We start from the raw sequence: 13,968 nt of genomic DNA, 5'->3' as shown, positions 1-13,968 counted from the left end.
TGGTGAATTATGTGGCTGAGTGGGGTCTAGAGCTCAGCTCTCCCAAGCCCTAACCCAACCCTCTAAGCACCACATCACTGTCTTATTGTGGCCAGCTCTTTGGCTTTTAAAATCGTGTTTTGTCTAAACCATGCTGCTTTAATTGATCAATCTATTTTAGTTTTAATTTTCTTAACAAAAAGCATTCTTGGGCAGATTACAAACCATTCATATAGTTAAAAGACTACGATTTGGTGTAAAACCTAACCACAAACTGCACAGGGATGTGTTTTACTTGATTTTATTGTGCATCATTTTGAGGGTAGGCAGAAAAATGATATATACATATCAGATGATGATGATATTTTCATTTTGAATTTTGTTTTTACTTTGAAAATTGCATACACAAGCAAGCTAGTCTGTTGGCTATTGGGTTACATAGTGCTTTTCAATTACTGCTAATTGTAAAAGGAACTCCTCAACATTTCATAAACGGAAGGAATTAAGCAATTAGACTGCCATTCCATCTTCTTTCCAATCATTTATTTCCAATCAGGTGTGCAGTCACAATTCCATTTGTAACATCCATGATTATATGGAAGAGCGAATTTTAAGATGTGCATACACACGCTACAAAACATAACAGATAACAGTTTATATAATGTATGAATTGTACTCCACAGGAAAAACAGTGCTTTTTCATTTATAAATTCCGACTGAAATATATAAAAAGTCTTGTGGTCCATTATCTTCCTGGACTTTGCCATGCAAATTGCTGGTGGAATATCACATGGTCGAATTTCCACTCATAACCTCCTCTCCTACATTAACATCAGAAAGTATAACATCTGGAAGAATCATCTAATTTAGTCTTCCCCTTAATGTGCTAGTTTTCCATGACTAAGGAAGACGCTTTTATTGATGAGAGAGCATTCAAACTTGCATGCCTTCTTCTTCACCTGCACCCTTTAGAGATATCATTCAGGAAAAGTCATAGTGGCATAGATTGACTCAAGGTGGCTAATCCCTTTGATGGAAAAGGAAAGAAGGGAAAGAAGAGAAAAGAACATATCAAATTAATTTGCACACTGCCTTCAAGCTAGGCTTGACAAAGTGTCTTGCCCCATCCAGAATCCAGGCAAACTGAGCTTCCCTACTCAAAAGCCTCTATTTTGTAAAGTAAAAAATGTACTTCAAATGCCAGGAGCTTGGAAGCAAAGGATATGATTTCTACCATGACACAAAGATGTCTCTCATGCTGTATGAGCCCTTGCCTCATGTGCTGAACAGTTTGCAGTGTAGAAAGAAGGTGGTGACAATCAGTGCCACTTTCTTCTCCACCAGCCTGTCCAGCGGTTAGTGCTCTCCAAGGCTTCTGCTGCCTGAAGCAGAGCCTAAATTGGAGCATTTCACTACTGCTTTAGGAAGTCTTGCTGCACCATTTAGATGCCTTCAACTGTTTCCTGTTTGTAGCACTCTTCACTCTGCTCTGCGTCAGGTTGACCCTCATAAAAACGTAGCTGAGCAAGGCTTTTTGCCCATGTCCACAGCCATTGTTGCCTCTAGCCCTGAACGTTGGTGGAGTGGTCATTTTTCATTCTGCTTGCCATTCCACCTGATGTATTTTTGGGAGCAGGTCCTTATTGTTCTTATCCCTCATTCACACCTTTCCTTCAGTGGCGAAAATTTGCCCCACGGAGGTCAAAGTTTTCTACCGAGTTTTACAATTGTTTGTGTTCACTTTTCAGAGAGCCGACCTGGCGATCTCCGCTATCACGATAACGCCGGAACGGGAGAGCGTTGTCGACTTCAGCAAGCGCTACATGGATTATTCTGTAGGAATCCTCATCAAGAAACCAGAAGAGAAGATCAACATCTTTTCCCTCTTTGCTCCCTTCGACTTCGCAGTGTGGGCTTGCATTGCTGCTGCCATCCCCATTGTTGGCGTCCTGATCTTTGTGCTGAATCGAATTCAAGCAGTAAGAGCCCAAAACTCCTCCCAGCCTGCAGCTTCTGCCTCCTCCACACTTCACAGTGCCATTTGGATTGTGTACGGGGCCTTCGTTCAGCAAGGTACTTGGTCAGCTATTTCCCATCCAACACCAACTGTACCAATGCCTATTGACACCTTTGCAATCCTAAAATATGCCATGGACTAACCTCAGGCAAATAACTGCTTGGGATACATCGCACAGCTTGTTCCACTAGATCTATTCCTCAGTACAAAATACTGTAGCAAGATTTCAAAACACATAAAAACACAGCATCTGTTTCTGTACACTGAGACGCTTGTCAAATCATCTCCTTTCAAGTTGTTTTTGGCTTCTGCCTTCCATTTTAAAAGGAGTACTTAGAGGGTTGTATGCAAAATAGCATGACGATCGTTCATGCTTGCCCAACCCAAAAATGCCTGTGCAATTTTGTATAAAGTGAGGTGTGGCAGCACACGAGAAGTTCCGTTCTTGCAAACACTTTCCCAGCTAAGCGTGGGAGATGATGGTAGATCTTTAGTTGAAGTAATGTGCTATGAATTTATAGATTTTAATTATGAAAACTAGATATTTTTTAAAATTTTTGCCAAAAACTAAAGGCAAGTTTTTTTTAAAAAAAAAGTGACTTGAATAAACTTTTTGTATAGTTGTCATGAGCTGCTAACTGTACTTCCAAGTTCTTTGCATTGCTTTTTAAGCACTGCTTTGCATTCCAGAGATGCTGGAATGACTTTTCTGGTAGACAAATATTACTGATTCGATATGTTGGATTACGTTTTGGTTTTGGCCACTTCAACTCTGCAATGATTTTTAAAGAGCCAATTTGCATATTTGTTTAAAAGACCTGGCACAGAGTTTCTGGGACTACATCACTGCAGAGTCCAGCTGGGAAATAACACGTTTGAATGCTCACCTGTAATGGTAGCAGGGATGAGGCTGGAAACGGGGCATTCTCCCTGACATGCATGCTTCCCGCATGCAGCAGCTTTTATTTCTTTGCATGGCAAAGCATTCAAATATGCATCCTCCCACTTGCATGCTGAAGTGGCTTCTTCCCAGAAACTCTTGCACCATTTGAACTTGCACATGACCTTTCAGTCAGGAATCCCTGCAATTGTGAGATTGTGTGTTTCTATACAGTGTAAATCCAGGGACTTGACGATGGTATGTTTCTTTCAAACAGGAGTGGGCAACCTGTGAGTTCTAGATTCTTTGTAGAACCTCTAGATACTTTAGTCCATCCTTCTTTGGCTGTGCTAGCTATGGTTGATGAGCTGCAGTAAGCCAAGACATGTTGTTCACTATTGTTTGTGTGAGTGTGGGTGTGTTTTGGCAGGGCGGGGGTATGATGAGTGTGCTTTGAATGCATATGGATGATGAGCAGAGGCTGAGGAGCCACTATAGACAGGCATTGGCTTTCTTAGGTATGGGATTCCAAGGTTTCACTTTGTGTATGTTCCAGGTGGTGAGTCTTCAGTCAATTCTATGGCAATGCGGATTGTGATGGGAAGTTGGTGGCTCTTCACACTTATTGTGTGCTCATCCTATACAGCTAACCTTGCAGCATTCCTCACTGTAAATAGGATGGACAACCCTATCAGGTAAGATCATTTCCCTCCTACAAAGTAGCATTGGGGTAAGAGCATTAGGAAGGAGAAAGTACATTTGAAGGGACTTTGGGACAACATTTTGGGGACTGTGTAGAAAAGGTATAAAAGCACCTTCCACAGGAATCAAGGTGTTGCACCCACACACAGTTGTTCTGTAAACCCTGTGCAGAAATTCATTCGCATTCTTCTTTGAAACCATGAGCGTAAGGAAACTGCAGTTCTACATTTAATTGAAAATTGTTCATTAGTTTGCTTGAGAGGCCATCTTCTGTGATCCACCATATGGCTGCAGCTGTACAGACTCATTATAAAAACAAATATAAATTATGTAACATCTGGCCTTAATGTTTGTGGAATCTATTTGTATAACCTCAGCTTGGCTTGTAATTTCATGCACTTATGGATGCAGAAGTGCTCAGGTGCAAGAAACTTTGCTTTCTACTAAGGGCTCTTCTCTTGTTTTGGAAGGGACAAGTGTGATGGTCTTGCTAGGTCAGAAGGCAGTATATATCATTAGTCAATGTGATTAAATTGTACTGCTTGCTAATAAATATAATCATTTTGCCATTAGAAGTACATTTCTGGACTTTTACTTTGCTGTGTGCCAGTGATTAAAACTCCCAGCCATTCATCGAGAGGTGCGATTGTATCCAGCTGTCAACAGAATTGGCAAGAGCCTGTTTCCAGCTGATTTGTTGCAACCAGTGATAATCCACAAAGCATATAGCAAGACTGTTTCATCTGAAGACACAGCTTTGAAGAGCTAGATTTGTAGCTATATCATCTATGTGATTGTCATTTACATCATGCGCTTCTATTTCTATATCAATATCTTGTTTTTGTTCAGTGCTGCTGGAAGCATTAATTGAATCTTTAGTCTCTTCTTAATGCTAAAGAATGCCTGAGCAACTTACCTCAGTTCAAAAGAATCTGAAAATGTCTGCTGTTTCTTTAAAATCCTTACAGTGGGGAAAGTAACTCATGGTGGCATATCACCATATATTGTATAGGGGAATGCCTTCCTCCTGCTTTTTGGTTTCCCCATGAAGCACTTTTCTTTACTCTAAACTGAGAATACTCCATGATTGGCTTTCTTTCATGATGGGCATTATACTTGCAGCATTGGACTCGCTCTCGTGTGTTTTCCATGAGGTTTGTGCCACCATCTTCGGCCAGTGATTGATCGATCATTTATTTATTTAAATATGTTCAATGGCTTCCCATTATCATTGTGTTCTCTCCCCTGAGGTGACACACTACGTTGGGAGAGAGAATCTCTGAGTAATGTTACATGCAAGGCTCCCTTTGCTATTTGCAGTAAGATGATGATGATGTTGATGATGATGATGATGATGATGATGATGATGATGATATCAACCCATATTTCATAGTTGCTATGAGAGGTACTTTGATACTGTACACAAAGAACATTGAGCCCCTTAAACTGCTATAGGACAGTTATATGCTTAGGCCTGGCAGAGCATTGGGTCTGTGTGCAGTGTCCAAGGTTCCATCACTGAGATCTCTAGAGAGCATTTCCGCCAGTCTGTCTAGTCTGTGTTGGTCAAATGGGCCCATGGTCTGACTCTGAACAAGGCAGCTGGGCCAGATATGACTATGAAAGCCTTGACACACTTTCTCTGCAAAGCATCTATTGGTGTTTCTGTTTGTTTGGCACTTTTAAATATGGGAAATGTTTTGCCATTTAAATGTTGAGTTCCCATGTGATTTATGGATGTGGAGAAAGGAAAGGAAAGGAAAGGAAAGGAAAGGAAAGGAAAGGAAAGGAAAGGAATCACTGTGTTGTGGTTCTCCTGATTCCACTTTGAAGGTTCATCTGACTTATGTCCGTAGCAGATTGTGAGCGTTTTTGTCTTCTTTCCATGTGAAAATTGCAATGTACTAGGGTGCATAGTTGGATATGTACTTGGGTACATACTCAGTTGTGCATTCAAAAGCACATAATCATTCACAATGACAAAAGTATCTTAGTATGCACTTTTTCTGAAAAAGACTATGCATTTATGCATATTTTTCTAATGTATGCATTTTAATGCATCCCATCCCTCAACTACAGACAGAATCACAAGCTCAGAAATATATGAGCGTTGACTGCAGGTCACACCTGCATTTGGGAGGTAAGAATGGAGCGGGCAAACTGAAATTAATTTCTCATGCACCCCTACTGTGAGTCATCCATTCCTGTGCTCGAGGTCCTTGCTGTATGTTTCTGCTACTGCTGCAGTTTGCTTTATGTTTGGATTTCTGGTTCAGTTTTTTCTCTTTTTCTCCAGCATTATAATACGTGAGGTCAAACATCTCTCTGGTACCTTTAGGCTTTCCTGTGTTTGTAAGGAATACCAGTTTGAATTGTTCTTGTTTCTAGAAATAATGATCTGGAGCACAGTAAATAAGAGCAGTCGATCTGTTGATCAGGTGAACTCAGGGATGCTTTGTTCCTGTTCGTAAATCATGCCCCATTTTCAGCCTGGAACATGAATGCAAGCACAAATACGATCCCTGCAAATGTTTGCCATGCTCTTGTTCAAAAGAGTGCAGCTCTGAAGAAGCACATTTGCAAAGTGCATACTTACACAAATGTGCCTTTGTCTCAACAAATCCCTGTTTTCATGCCTATTAACAGTTTTTTCCAGGCAAAGAGAAAGAAGAAAAAGAAAGCAAAGGCAAAGACTAGCATTTGAGAATGTGAATCGGGCAAACTGTGCTTCAAGGAAGGATTTGAAAACCTCAGTGAGCTCAGACATCATGTTTGCCTATCCCTAGCTGAACTTGTCTCAGCCCCTGTCATAAAGAGTTTGAGTGTTCTGTATTGCTTCTGTTTTTAAATTGCCACTAACAGAGAAATTGATGTTATGGCCCAGCAGCATCTCCCACATGGTTAACGTTTTTATTATGGGCTCTGCTTTGCTCCCAGGTCCCCACGACAATCTTCCAAAACTATTCTTTCAGGAAAAAGGGGATGTGTGATTATTGATTCCTGCAGGCATTTTGATGTTATGTGCAAGAGAATTAGTAGACATTGCTAATGTTTTCAGAACAGGAAACATGACTTCCTGACAAGACCCTGTAACTCTTCGAACATAATTTTACTGTGGGTTTTCTTTAGGCTTCGAGGAGAAATACCTAACCTCCCCCCCACCCCCAGTTTTCATTCCACCCAGTCTAATCTATTTAGTTGTGTGAATGGTCTATCTTGTTTCTTCGTCCTTCATCTTTTCATTCAGGCCTACAGTAGAAAACATATTTGGATAAGGGCCTTCATCTGTAGAACTCAACACATATATAAGAGGTGAAGGACTTCTCTCAGTATTTCCATTTTGAAGGCACTTCCAGGTCTGTGTTCCAGTGGTGGGTGGAGCCAATGTAGCCGAGGCAATGGCGAAAGAGGTGAAGTTGGAATTACGAAAAATGCCAGCAGAACTTTTGCTTAAAGCTCTTGCCTCCAATAGTAAGTCTTGCAGAGAAAAAACTGAACAAAAATTGAGAAATTACCCAATTATTGTCATTTGGGAAAACATAGATAGGTCAAGGGGAAGAAGCAGGGCCTTCTGAGGAACCCTGTATGACTGGAGTGGAACTGCAGGTATTCCTGATTTGGTCCCCAGACCTGACATTCTGCACCCCTGCTAAAGAGGTTGACCCTTACTGTAGGAGTGTATAGATATAGGGCTTGGGCTTCCATGTATGGGCTATGTATAGTCCTTTATGCAATTTGAAAATGTGGCAGAGAAGCAGGCTTGCTTGAAAGGGCTGAAGATACATTCAGTCAAATATCTGCATTACGCTTACAGATCTTTGCACCTTTGCTGCGGTCCCACTGTAATAAGCAAACAGCTACTGTTTGGCCTTCCACTATCAAAACTAATATAATTGTTGGAAGAGTATCTGCAGTCACTCTAAATTAGTAGCAAATTATCTGAATTATCTGCAGCCTTTATGTTATTCTGGTGAACTCTTTGGGCACTTGGTTTGTAGACTGTATGCAAGCGATAAAATGGAGTTGAATTGAAACATGGAGCAAATAAATGAAGAGAGTAAACCTATGAACTCCAGAAAGCTGAGAAAAGAGCCACTGGATGCCCTGTTTCTCTCTCTAACTATGGAGGTTCTCCATGGATGGTGGCAGAATTGTCCACCACCCTGGCTGCCCCACCTATGATGAGGCCAAAACCAGGGCATGTTGAAAGCAAATGAGGAGTCACAGGATTCCCTGTCCTGCTCCCAAACAGAGTTGGAATCAATGCCGGCCTGAGAATTGGTATCGGGACTTGACTCCCATTGGAAGCAATGGGAAGGGGAAAATGCCCCATTGAAGCAGCCCTAGGATGGGACTGAGGGTAAGTTCAAGGCTGAGTGGGAAACTGTATCTTCACAATCCAGGTCCAACTCTCTCTTCCTGCAGGCCTATGTGCTTCTTTTGTCCTTCCTGTGGCCCAGTGAATATGGCATCTCTATGCAACTGAATCATCCAGAGGCATTCCTGAACTTACTTAGCAATAGAGTAGCTTTACTGCTCCTTGTTAGATAGCAAAGCTATCCACAGTTCAGCCACTGCATACATATTCCAGAGCCGAAAATCAGGAGAATTCTATCAATTATGTTAGTTTCCACGCTAAAAATTTAACAAGCAAGGGCACACAGAAGGTAGACTGACTGCAAATCCAAAGGTATTTTAAATCTTTGTTGGATAAGCTCTTACATTTAGAGTTGTTATGAATTTTTTAGGTGCGTCTGTTGAAGTTTGCTGATTGTGCATACACAGTATAGTGTGTCTGTTTATATCATCATTGTTCTATTGTCTGCTGTCTGGGCAGGTTACCAGTGTTTTGTTAGCATCCAAATTCCTGAACTTCCATGTTTGTTTATGTTCAGAATGAAAACCTAAACACGCAAAGTCCGGACCAGCATGATTCCTCATTGTTTTGAAGGAGATCATCCATATGAACCACCCAGTTTAAAAGTAATATTATCTGGGTAATGAAGGCAGAGGGATAAGAACAAAAAAAAGAGCCATGCTGGATCAGTTATTTATTTTATTTATTTAATTAAAACTTTTCTATACTGTCCCATCACAGACGTCTTGGGACAGTTTGCAACAGATGAATACAATAAAAGAAAAACAGAAATACGAGTAGCAGTTGCACGGCATCCAATGTTAAAGTATAAAACCACTAAATAAAACAGGTTAACAGTTAAAATACTGGGAGAATAAAAATGTTTTCACCTGATGCTGAAAGGAAAGAAGCGTTGGCTCCAGGCAAACCTCTCTGGGGAGCATAGTCCACAGTCAGGGCGCCACCACAGAGAAGGCCCTCCTCCGGGTAGTCGCCCTCTTGATCTCTTTCATGGAGGGCTCCTGGAGGAGGGCCTTCGCCTCATATCTCAAGGGGCTGGAGGACACATAGGGAAGGTATGCTCCTTCAGGTATCCTGGACCCAAACTGTTTAGGGCTTTATAGGTCATCACCGGCGCCTTAAATTGGGCCTGGACTTCAACTGGTAGCCAGTGTAGGCAATAGAGGACTGGCGTTCTATGTGAGTACCTGCCGGTCCCCGTTAGTATCCTGGCAGCTCTGTTCTGAACCAATTGAAGTATCCGGACTGTCTTCAAAGGCAGCCCCACATAGAGTGCGTTACAATAATCCAGTTGGGAAGTTACCATAGCATGGGTCACTGTTGCTTCACGCAGTGGCCAACCAGTGGGAAATGCACTACTGGTTCCTGATTGCACTCGTGATGTCCCAGTGGTGCGACCCCAGCAACTGATATACAGAGGCATACAGTCTCTGATACAGCAGTGGCTGATCTTTAGCATGACTAGTAGTAATAGACAGCTTATTCTTCCGGCCATCGCTACAGTGTGTGGTAGAAAATTCCTTAATTTAACAGTGCATGTTGAAGGAAAACTTCTTTCTATCTACCTTGAATCTCCCACCATTCAATTTAGTGTAGCCTTTTCAGTTCTAGTATCATGGAAGAGGGCGAAAAATGCCTCCCTGCCCACTCTGTCCACATAATTTTATGCACTTCTATTGTGTCTCCCTTTACTCCCCTTTTTCTCCCCAAGGCAAACAGCCTCATTTGTCTTAGTTTTTCTTCACAGGGGAATTGTTTCAGCCCTTGCTCATTCCAGTTGCCCTGCTCTCCACTTTTTCCAACTTTACAGCATCCTTTCTTTAGATGCAGTAACCCAAATTGCACACAGCAGTGCAGATGTGGCTGCACCTCAGATTTGTATAAGGGGAGTAGGATATTAACAGTTTTCTACACGGTACCTTTCCTGACTGTGGCTAGCATGGAATTAGCCTTTTTCACAGTGTCTGCGGTTTGGATTGATGTCTTTATCAAGCTGGCCTTTTGCTCATTTACTACACTAAGCCCAAACAAGGCCCCAAGAGTATGTCGCCTTTCCCTTCCTTTGATATCATACCTGTTTTACAGGTATCACATCTGTTTTACACTGTGGCCTTGTGAACAAGGACTTCCCTTGTTTGGTCCCCTTTCCCTTTAACAAATAGCATGCAATGGTGATGTGGAGTCACTCACTCCAACAACCTTTCACCTTTAGTTCTGATTTCCTAGCTCCGACCTGTTGGCCTCTACTCTACCACCCTGAGATTTTTCTATGCTCCTGTCATGGTCCCTTTTCACCACCTCCAGCTGCCCACATCTCATTATCCGTGGGACACAACAGCCACACCAAGGAGTGACAATCTGGATCTCCAGATCCCATCAGTGTGGGTCTCAGAATCATATCACAAACTTCAATCAGCTTCGGGAAAACCTTTCTCTCTCGTCAGCCCCACCGGCATGTCTGGAGTCTGATGGAAGCCACACTGGCTTCAAGAACTGGGGGCAGGAAGGATGGGACTCATAAAGATGCCTTGGAAAGGACACAAAAATAATAAAAATGTCAGTAAGGAGTTGTTGGGTCTTTTTAAAATTGCAGATGGACTGGGATTGGGGCATAAATCCCCTCATGCATTTCTAAAGCATCCCCTTTGGTAAAGGCTGCTCCATTTCTATGCCACAGACTGCTGCTCTGCCTCTGCAGCTCAGTTAATTAGAGAAGAGATGTCTGGTCGGGTTAATGTTAGCCACGCAGGTGCAAAATAAATCAGTTCAAAATGCTTCATAATAACGACCTAGTTGTGAATATTCAAGGTGGGGATATTCATCCAACAATAAAATAGAAATTGCCAGCGTGTAAAACTGGTCTTCAAAACACAGTATTTGTGATCTTCACCAACATCCCCGAAATGGGGCGCTTGCTGACTCTTGCAGATGATTCTTACCCTTACAAAAGAAACCCCCCTATGGCTGGACCTACTCTGAATGACACTGTTTTCCAGTGCAGTGGGATTCTCTTAACAGTTGAGAAAGCTCATCTCCCTGATGAAGAAAGAGAAGCAGGAAAGCTTTTCCTGTCAAATGGCTGCCGTTGAATCCTAGGAAGGAGCCAGCCTTGATGCGTATAAGTTCGGCACAATCCTGTCGAACTGTGAAAACTGTTTACCAATTTATAAAGGAGCACGGCAACTGTTCCCTAGTCAGGATGGCCTACACTATTCATTAAAGGAGCTGTTCTCTTTAAAATCCACCGAGTGCACAGTACATGTTCCAGCCATCAAAGGTCTCCTTGGTATTCCTCTGCATTTCCCTGTTGCTTCCTTGAATCACGGACTGCCCTCTCTTCCCTCTCCCTGAGCTGGATGCAGAGCGGAGGACATATCTAAGAGTGTGCCCTAAAGCACTTAATGCCACACCCTCTGTCAGATTCAAGAGCTTAGGCAGGAGCCCTTTCTAGACCAGTGTCCCCCTTTTGTTCTGATTTCACAATTAAGTCCTGGGATCTGCCTAGCTTTCCCATTTGTAAAAACTTTTCAGTGCATGAATTATCAATGAGGAAGACTATGGAAAGATGAAGTGCACTACCAGTGTTGTTTAGTGCCCAACTGATCAGCATTTGATTAAAGCACTGTTCCTGCTGCCACATACAATAACTATAGAAATAAATTTATTGCCCTGCAAGTTTGAGGTATTGCTCAGTTAGCTTGTTTTTCAGGCTCTCCTTCCCACCCAGCTTGCTGCCCTGGATGGGGCCCTCGGCAGGATTATTTATTATTTATTTATTTAGAGTTTTTGTATGCCGTTCCATCGCTTATAGCCCCAGAACGGCTCACGTAAGGCACCAGAGGTGCCAGCTTTGTTAGACTCAGGTCCAGAAAAGAGCTCCTGGGTTTCAGTAACATTCACCTCAAAGCAGAGGGAATTAGAAGCCGCCGAATCCTTCCAGGTACAATCAAATTCCAATCTGGAGAATTTCCCAGTTGAAAGAGCTGACCCCAGGAAATCTGGGGCCTAAGACTATACCCCTCTGAAGCCCTCTTTAGCCTGTTAAAGAGAGTACCTGCTAGGAAAGCAAAAAGCCTCCAGAGAGAGAGAGAGAGAGAGAGAGAGAGAGAGAGAGAGAGAGAGAGTTTCATTTCTACTCCAGTATTTGATAAAAAATGTTCAAGGCATCTAACTGCAGTAAAATCCAGCATTAAAACAATATCATAAACAGAACAAACGTATCTAGAATGAAATGTGAATGTATGAAATATAAAATAATGGGAGTCAGGTAAAACTTGATCAAATTAAAATACAGTTTTAAACACAGTGCAACAGAGAAATCAAGTCCGGTTTATAGGACAAAAGCCTTTATAGGACAAAAGGGTCTTGTCGTAGCAGAGGAAAACCAACAGTGAGGGTGCCACCTGAACCTCCCTTGACAAGGAATTCCAAAGTTTAGGCAAGGACTTCATGAACTTTTTGCCAAATGCACATTGAGATGGTGATGGGCCAAATTCTAGGCCTCTGCGGAAGATGTCGACATCAGGGCAGGTCTGTATGAGAGAAGGTGTAAGCCACCTGGAGACTTGTAAGTCATAACCAGCACATGGCCCAAATGTCCAGAAGCAGATGAGCAGCCAGAGGAGTGAATGAGGAGTCACGTGCTCCCAGAAGCTGGCATGATTCCAAACAGTCTTCAGAAGTGGCCTCACAAAGAACCTATTGTAAGAACTCAAATAAGATGCAGCTAAGGCATATGTGAGCATGGCTACAGTGGACACCTCAAGGAACAGGAGCGGTGAAATGGATATGCCCCTGGCTGTCACCGAAATCTGGACAGTCAGATCTGTGGATGAATCCTGGAGCACATCAATTACGAACCTGATTTTTCAAGGGGAGTGCAGTCTCATCCAGAATAGTCTGAACCCCACTTCCCTGAATTGCCTGTGCTGAGCACGAATCTCTCTCTCTCTTGTCTGGGTCGTGCCCCGTCTTGTTTGCCCCCATCCCATCTGTTACCGATACTGAACATCAGTTCAGAGCATCTATTTTAACCAATTTCTACTCTTTTAAACTGTTTTCAAATGCAGCATTAACAGTTTTTATGCTATGTTTTGTTGTTTTTTGGCATTGCAGCTTTTGTGACCATCAGAGAGCTTTGGCTATTGAGATGTCTAGAAAGGAAATGAGCATCCTCAAACTTAGACAGATGGGAAAGAGAGAACAGGCTGTCTTCTTTATAATAGCAGTACAGGACTGCTAAATGTTGGACAGTCTTCCCCAGTGGTTTCATGTAGATGCTAAATACGTAGCATAGGTGACAGAAGCGAAAGCTTCAGGACATGATGTAGCTGGAGACTGCTTTGAGGAACTGCCCAAATTGGTTAGACAATGAATAAAACTGGGGATAAACAGCCCAGTTTTTATCCAAGTTGGCTCAGTGTAAGCTAAAAGGAGCACACCCCTTTCAATGAGGTACCTTTTCTTTTGATGTTTAAGAGCTGTACAGTCTTAGCTACTGTGTATGTTTTTTTAAGAGGACTGCATTCAATGTCCTAGTGGCCTGGACATGCGGTGCTGTTGCCATCTGACTGTACACATTTATAGCAAACTGAATGATCAAATCTGGAAAAATAATCACCAGCATTTCAAACCACTATTAGAAGAGGAGCAAAGAATGACAGGAAATACAGAAATTAGTGTCTTCCAGAGAATCCTGATGACCAGTTAGTTTCAGAATGTTTTCAGTCATCATGTCAGATCATCTTGGGGGGGGGGGCATTTTACTTTACTTGCTGATCATCTTAATTCTTGCATGATTGGAATGACTTTTCTTGTGTGCTTGCTTCATTGTCTTCCTGAACTTTAGGTTCACAATTTGGTTCTTCTAGTTGCAGCATGCAGCTACCGAGAAGCAGAAGAAAAGCACTCTCTGAAGAGAACTACACTTCAGTTTGCACTCCTAAATCAGGAATGAGGAGGAGGGCATAACACTGCTTTCTGAATATCAGGAAACAGGCAGTGGTCACTCCT

General features: G+C 42.4%; 1 protein-coding gene across 2 annotated transcripts in view; it reads left to right on the top strand.

Moving 5' to 3' along the window:
• Window positions 1-13,968, top strand: part of GRID1 (glutamate ionotropic receptor delta type subunit 1) — a 759,138-nt gene that overhangs the window by 691,486 nt on the left and 53,684 nt on the right. For both annotated transcript variants that reach the window (XM_044420361.1, XM_044420360.1), the window contains exons 11-12: window positions 1,728-2,052; window positions 3,433-3,571. In XM_044420361.1, coding sequence (XP_044276296.1) covers window positions 1,728-2,052; window positions 3,433-3,571 — 464 coding nt within the window. The remainder of the gene's footprint in view (window positions 1-1,727; window positions 2,053-3,432; window positions 3,572-13,968) is intronic.

The sequence above is a fragment of the Varanus komodoensis genome, unplaced genomic scaffold (genome assembly GCF_004798865.1).
Source record: "Varanus komodoensis strain SLA01 unplaced genomic scaffold, ASM479886v1 scaffold11, whole genome shotgun sequence".
Classification (NCBI taxonomy): domain Eukaryota; kingdom Metazoa; phylum Chordata; class Lepidosauria; order Squamata; family Varanidae; genus Varanus; species Varanus komodoensis.
Note: the sequence above shows the minus strand (reverse complement) of the source record. Positions and strands in the feature narration are given on the sequence as shown.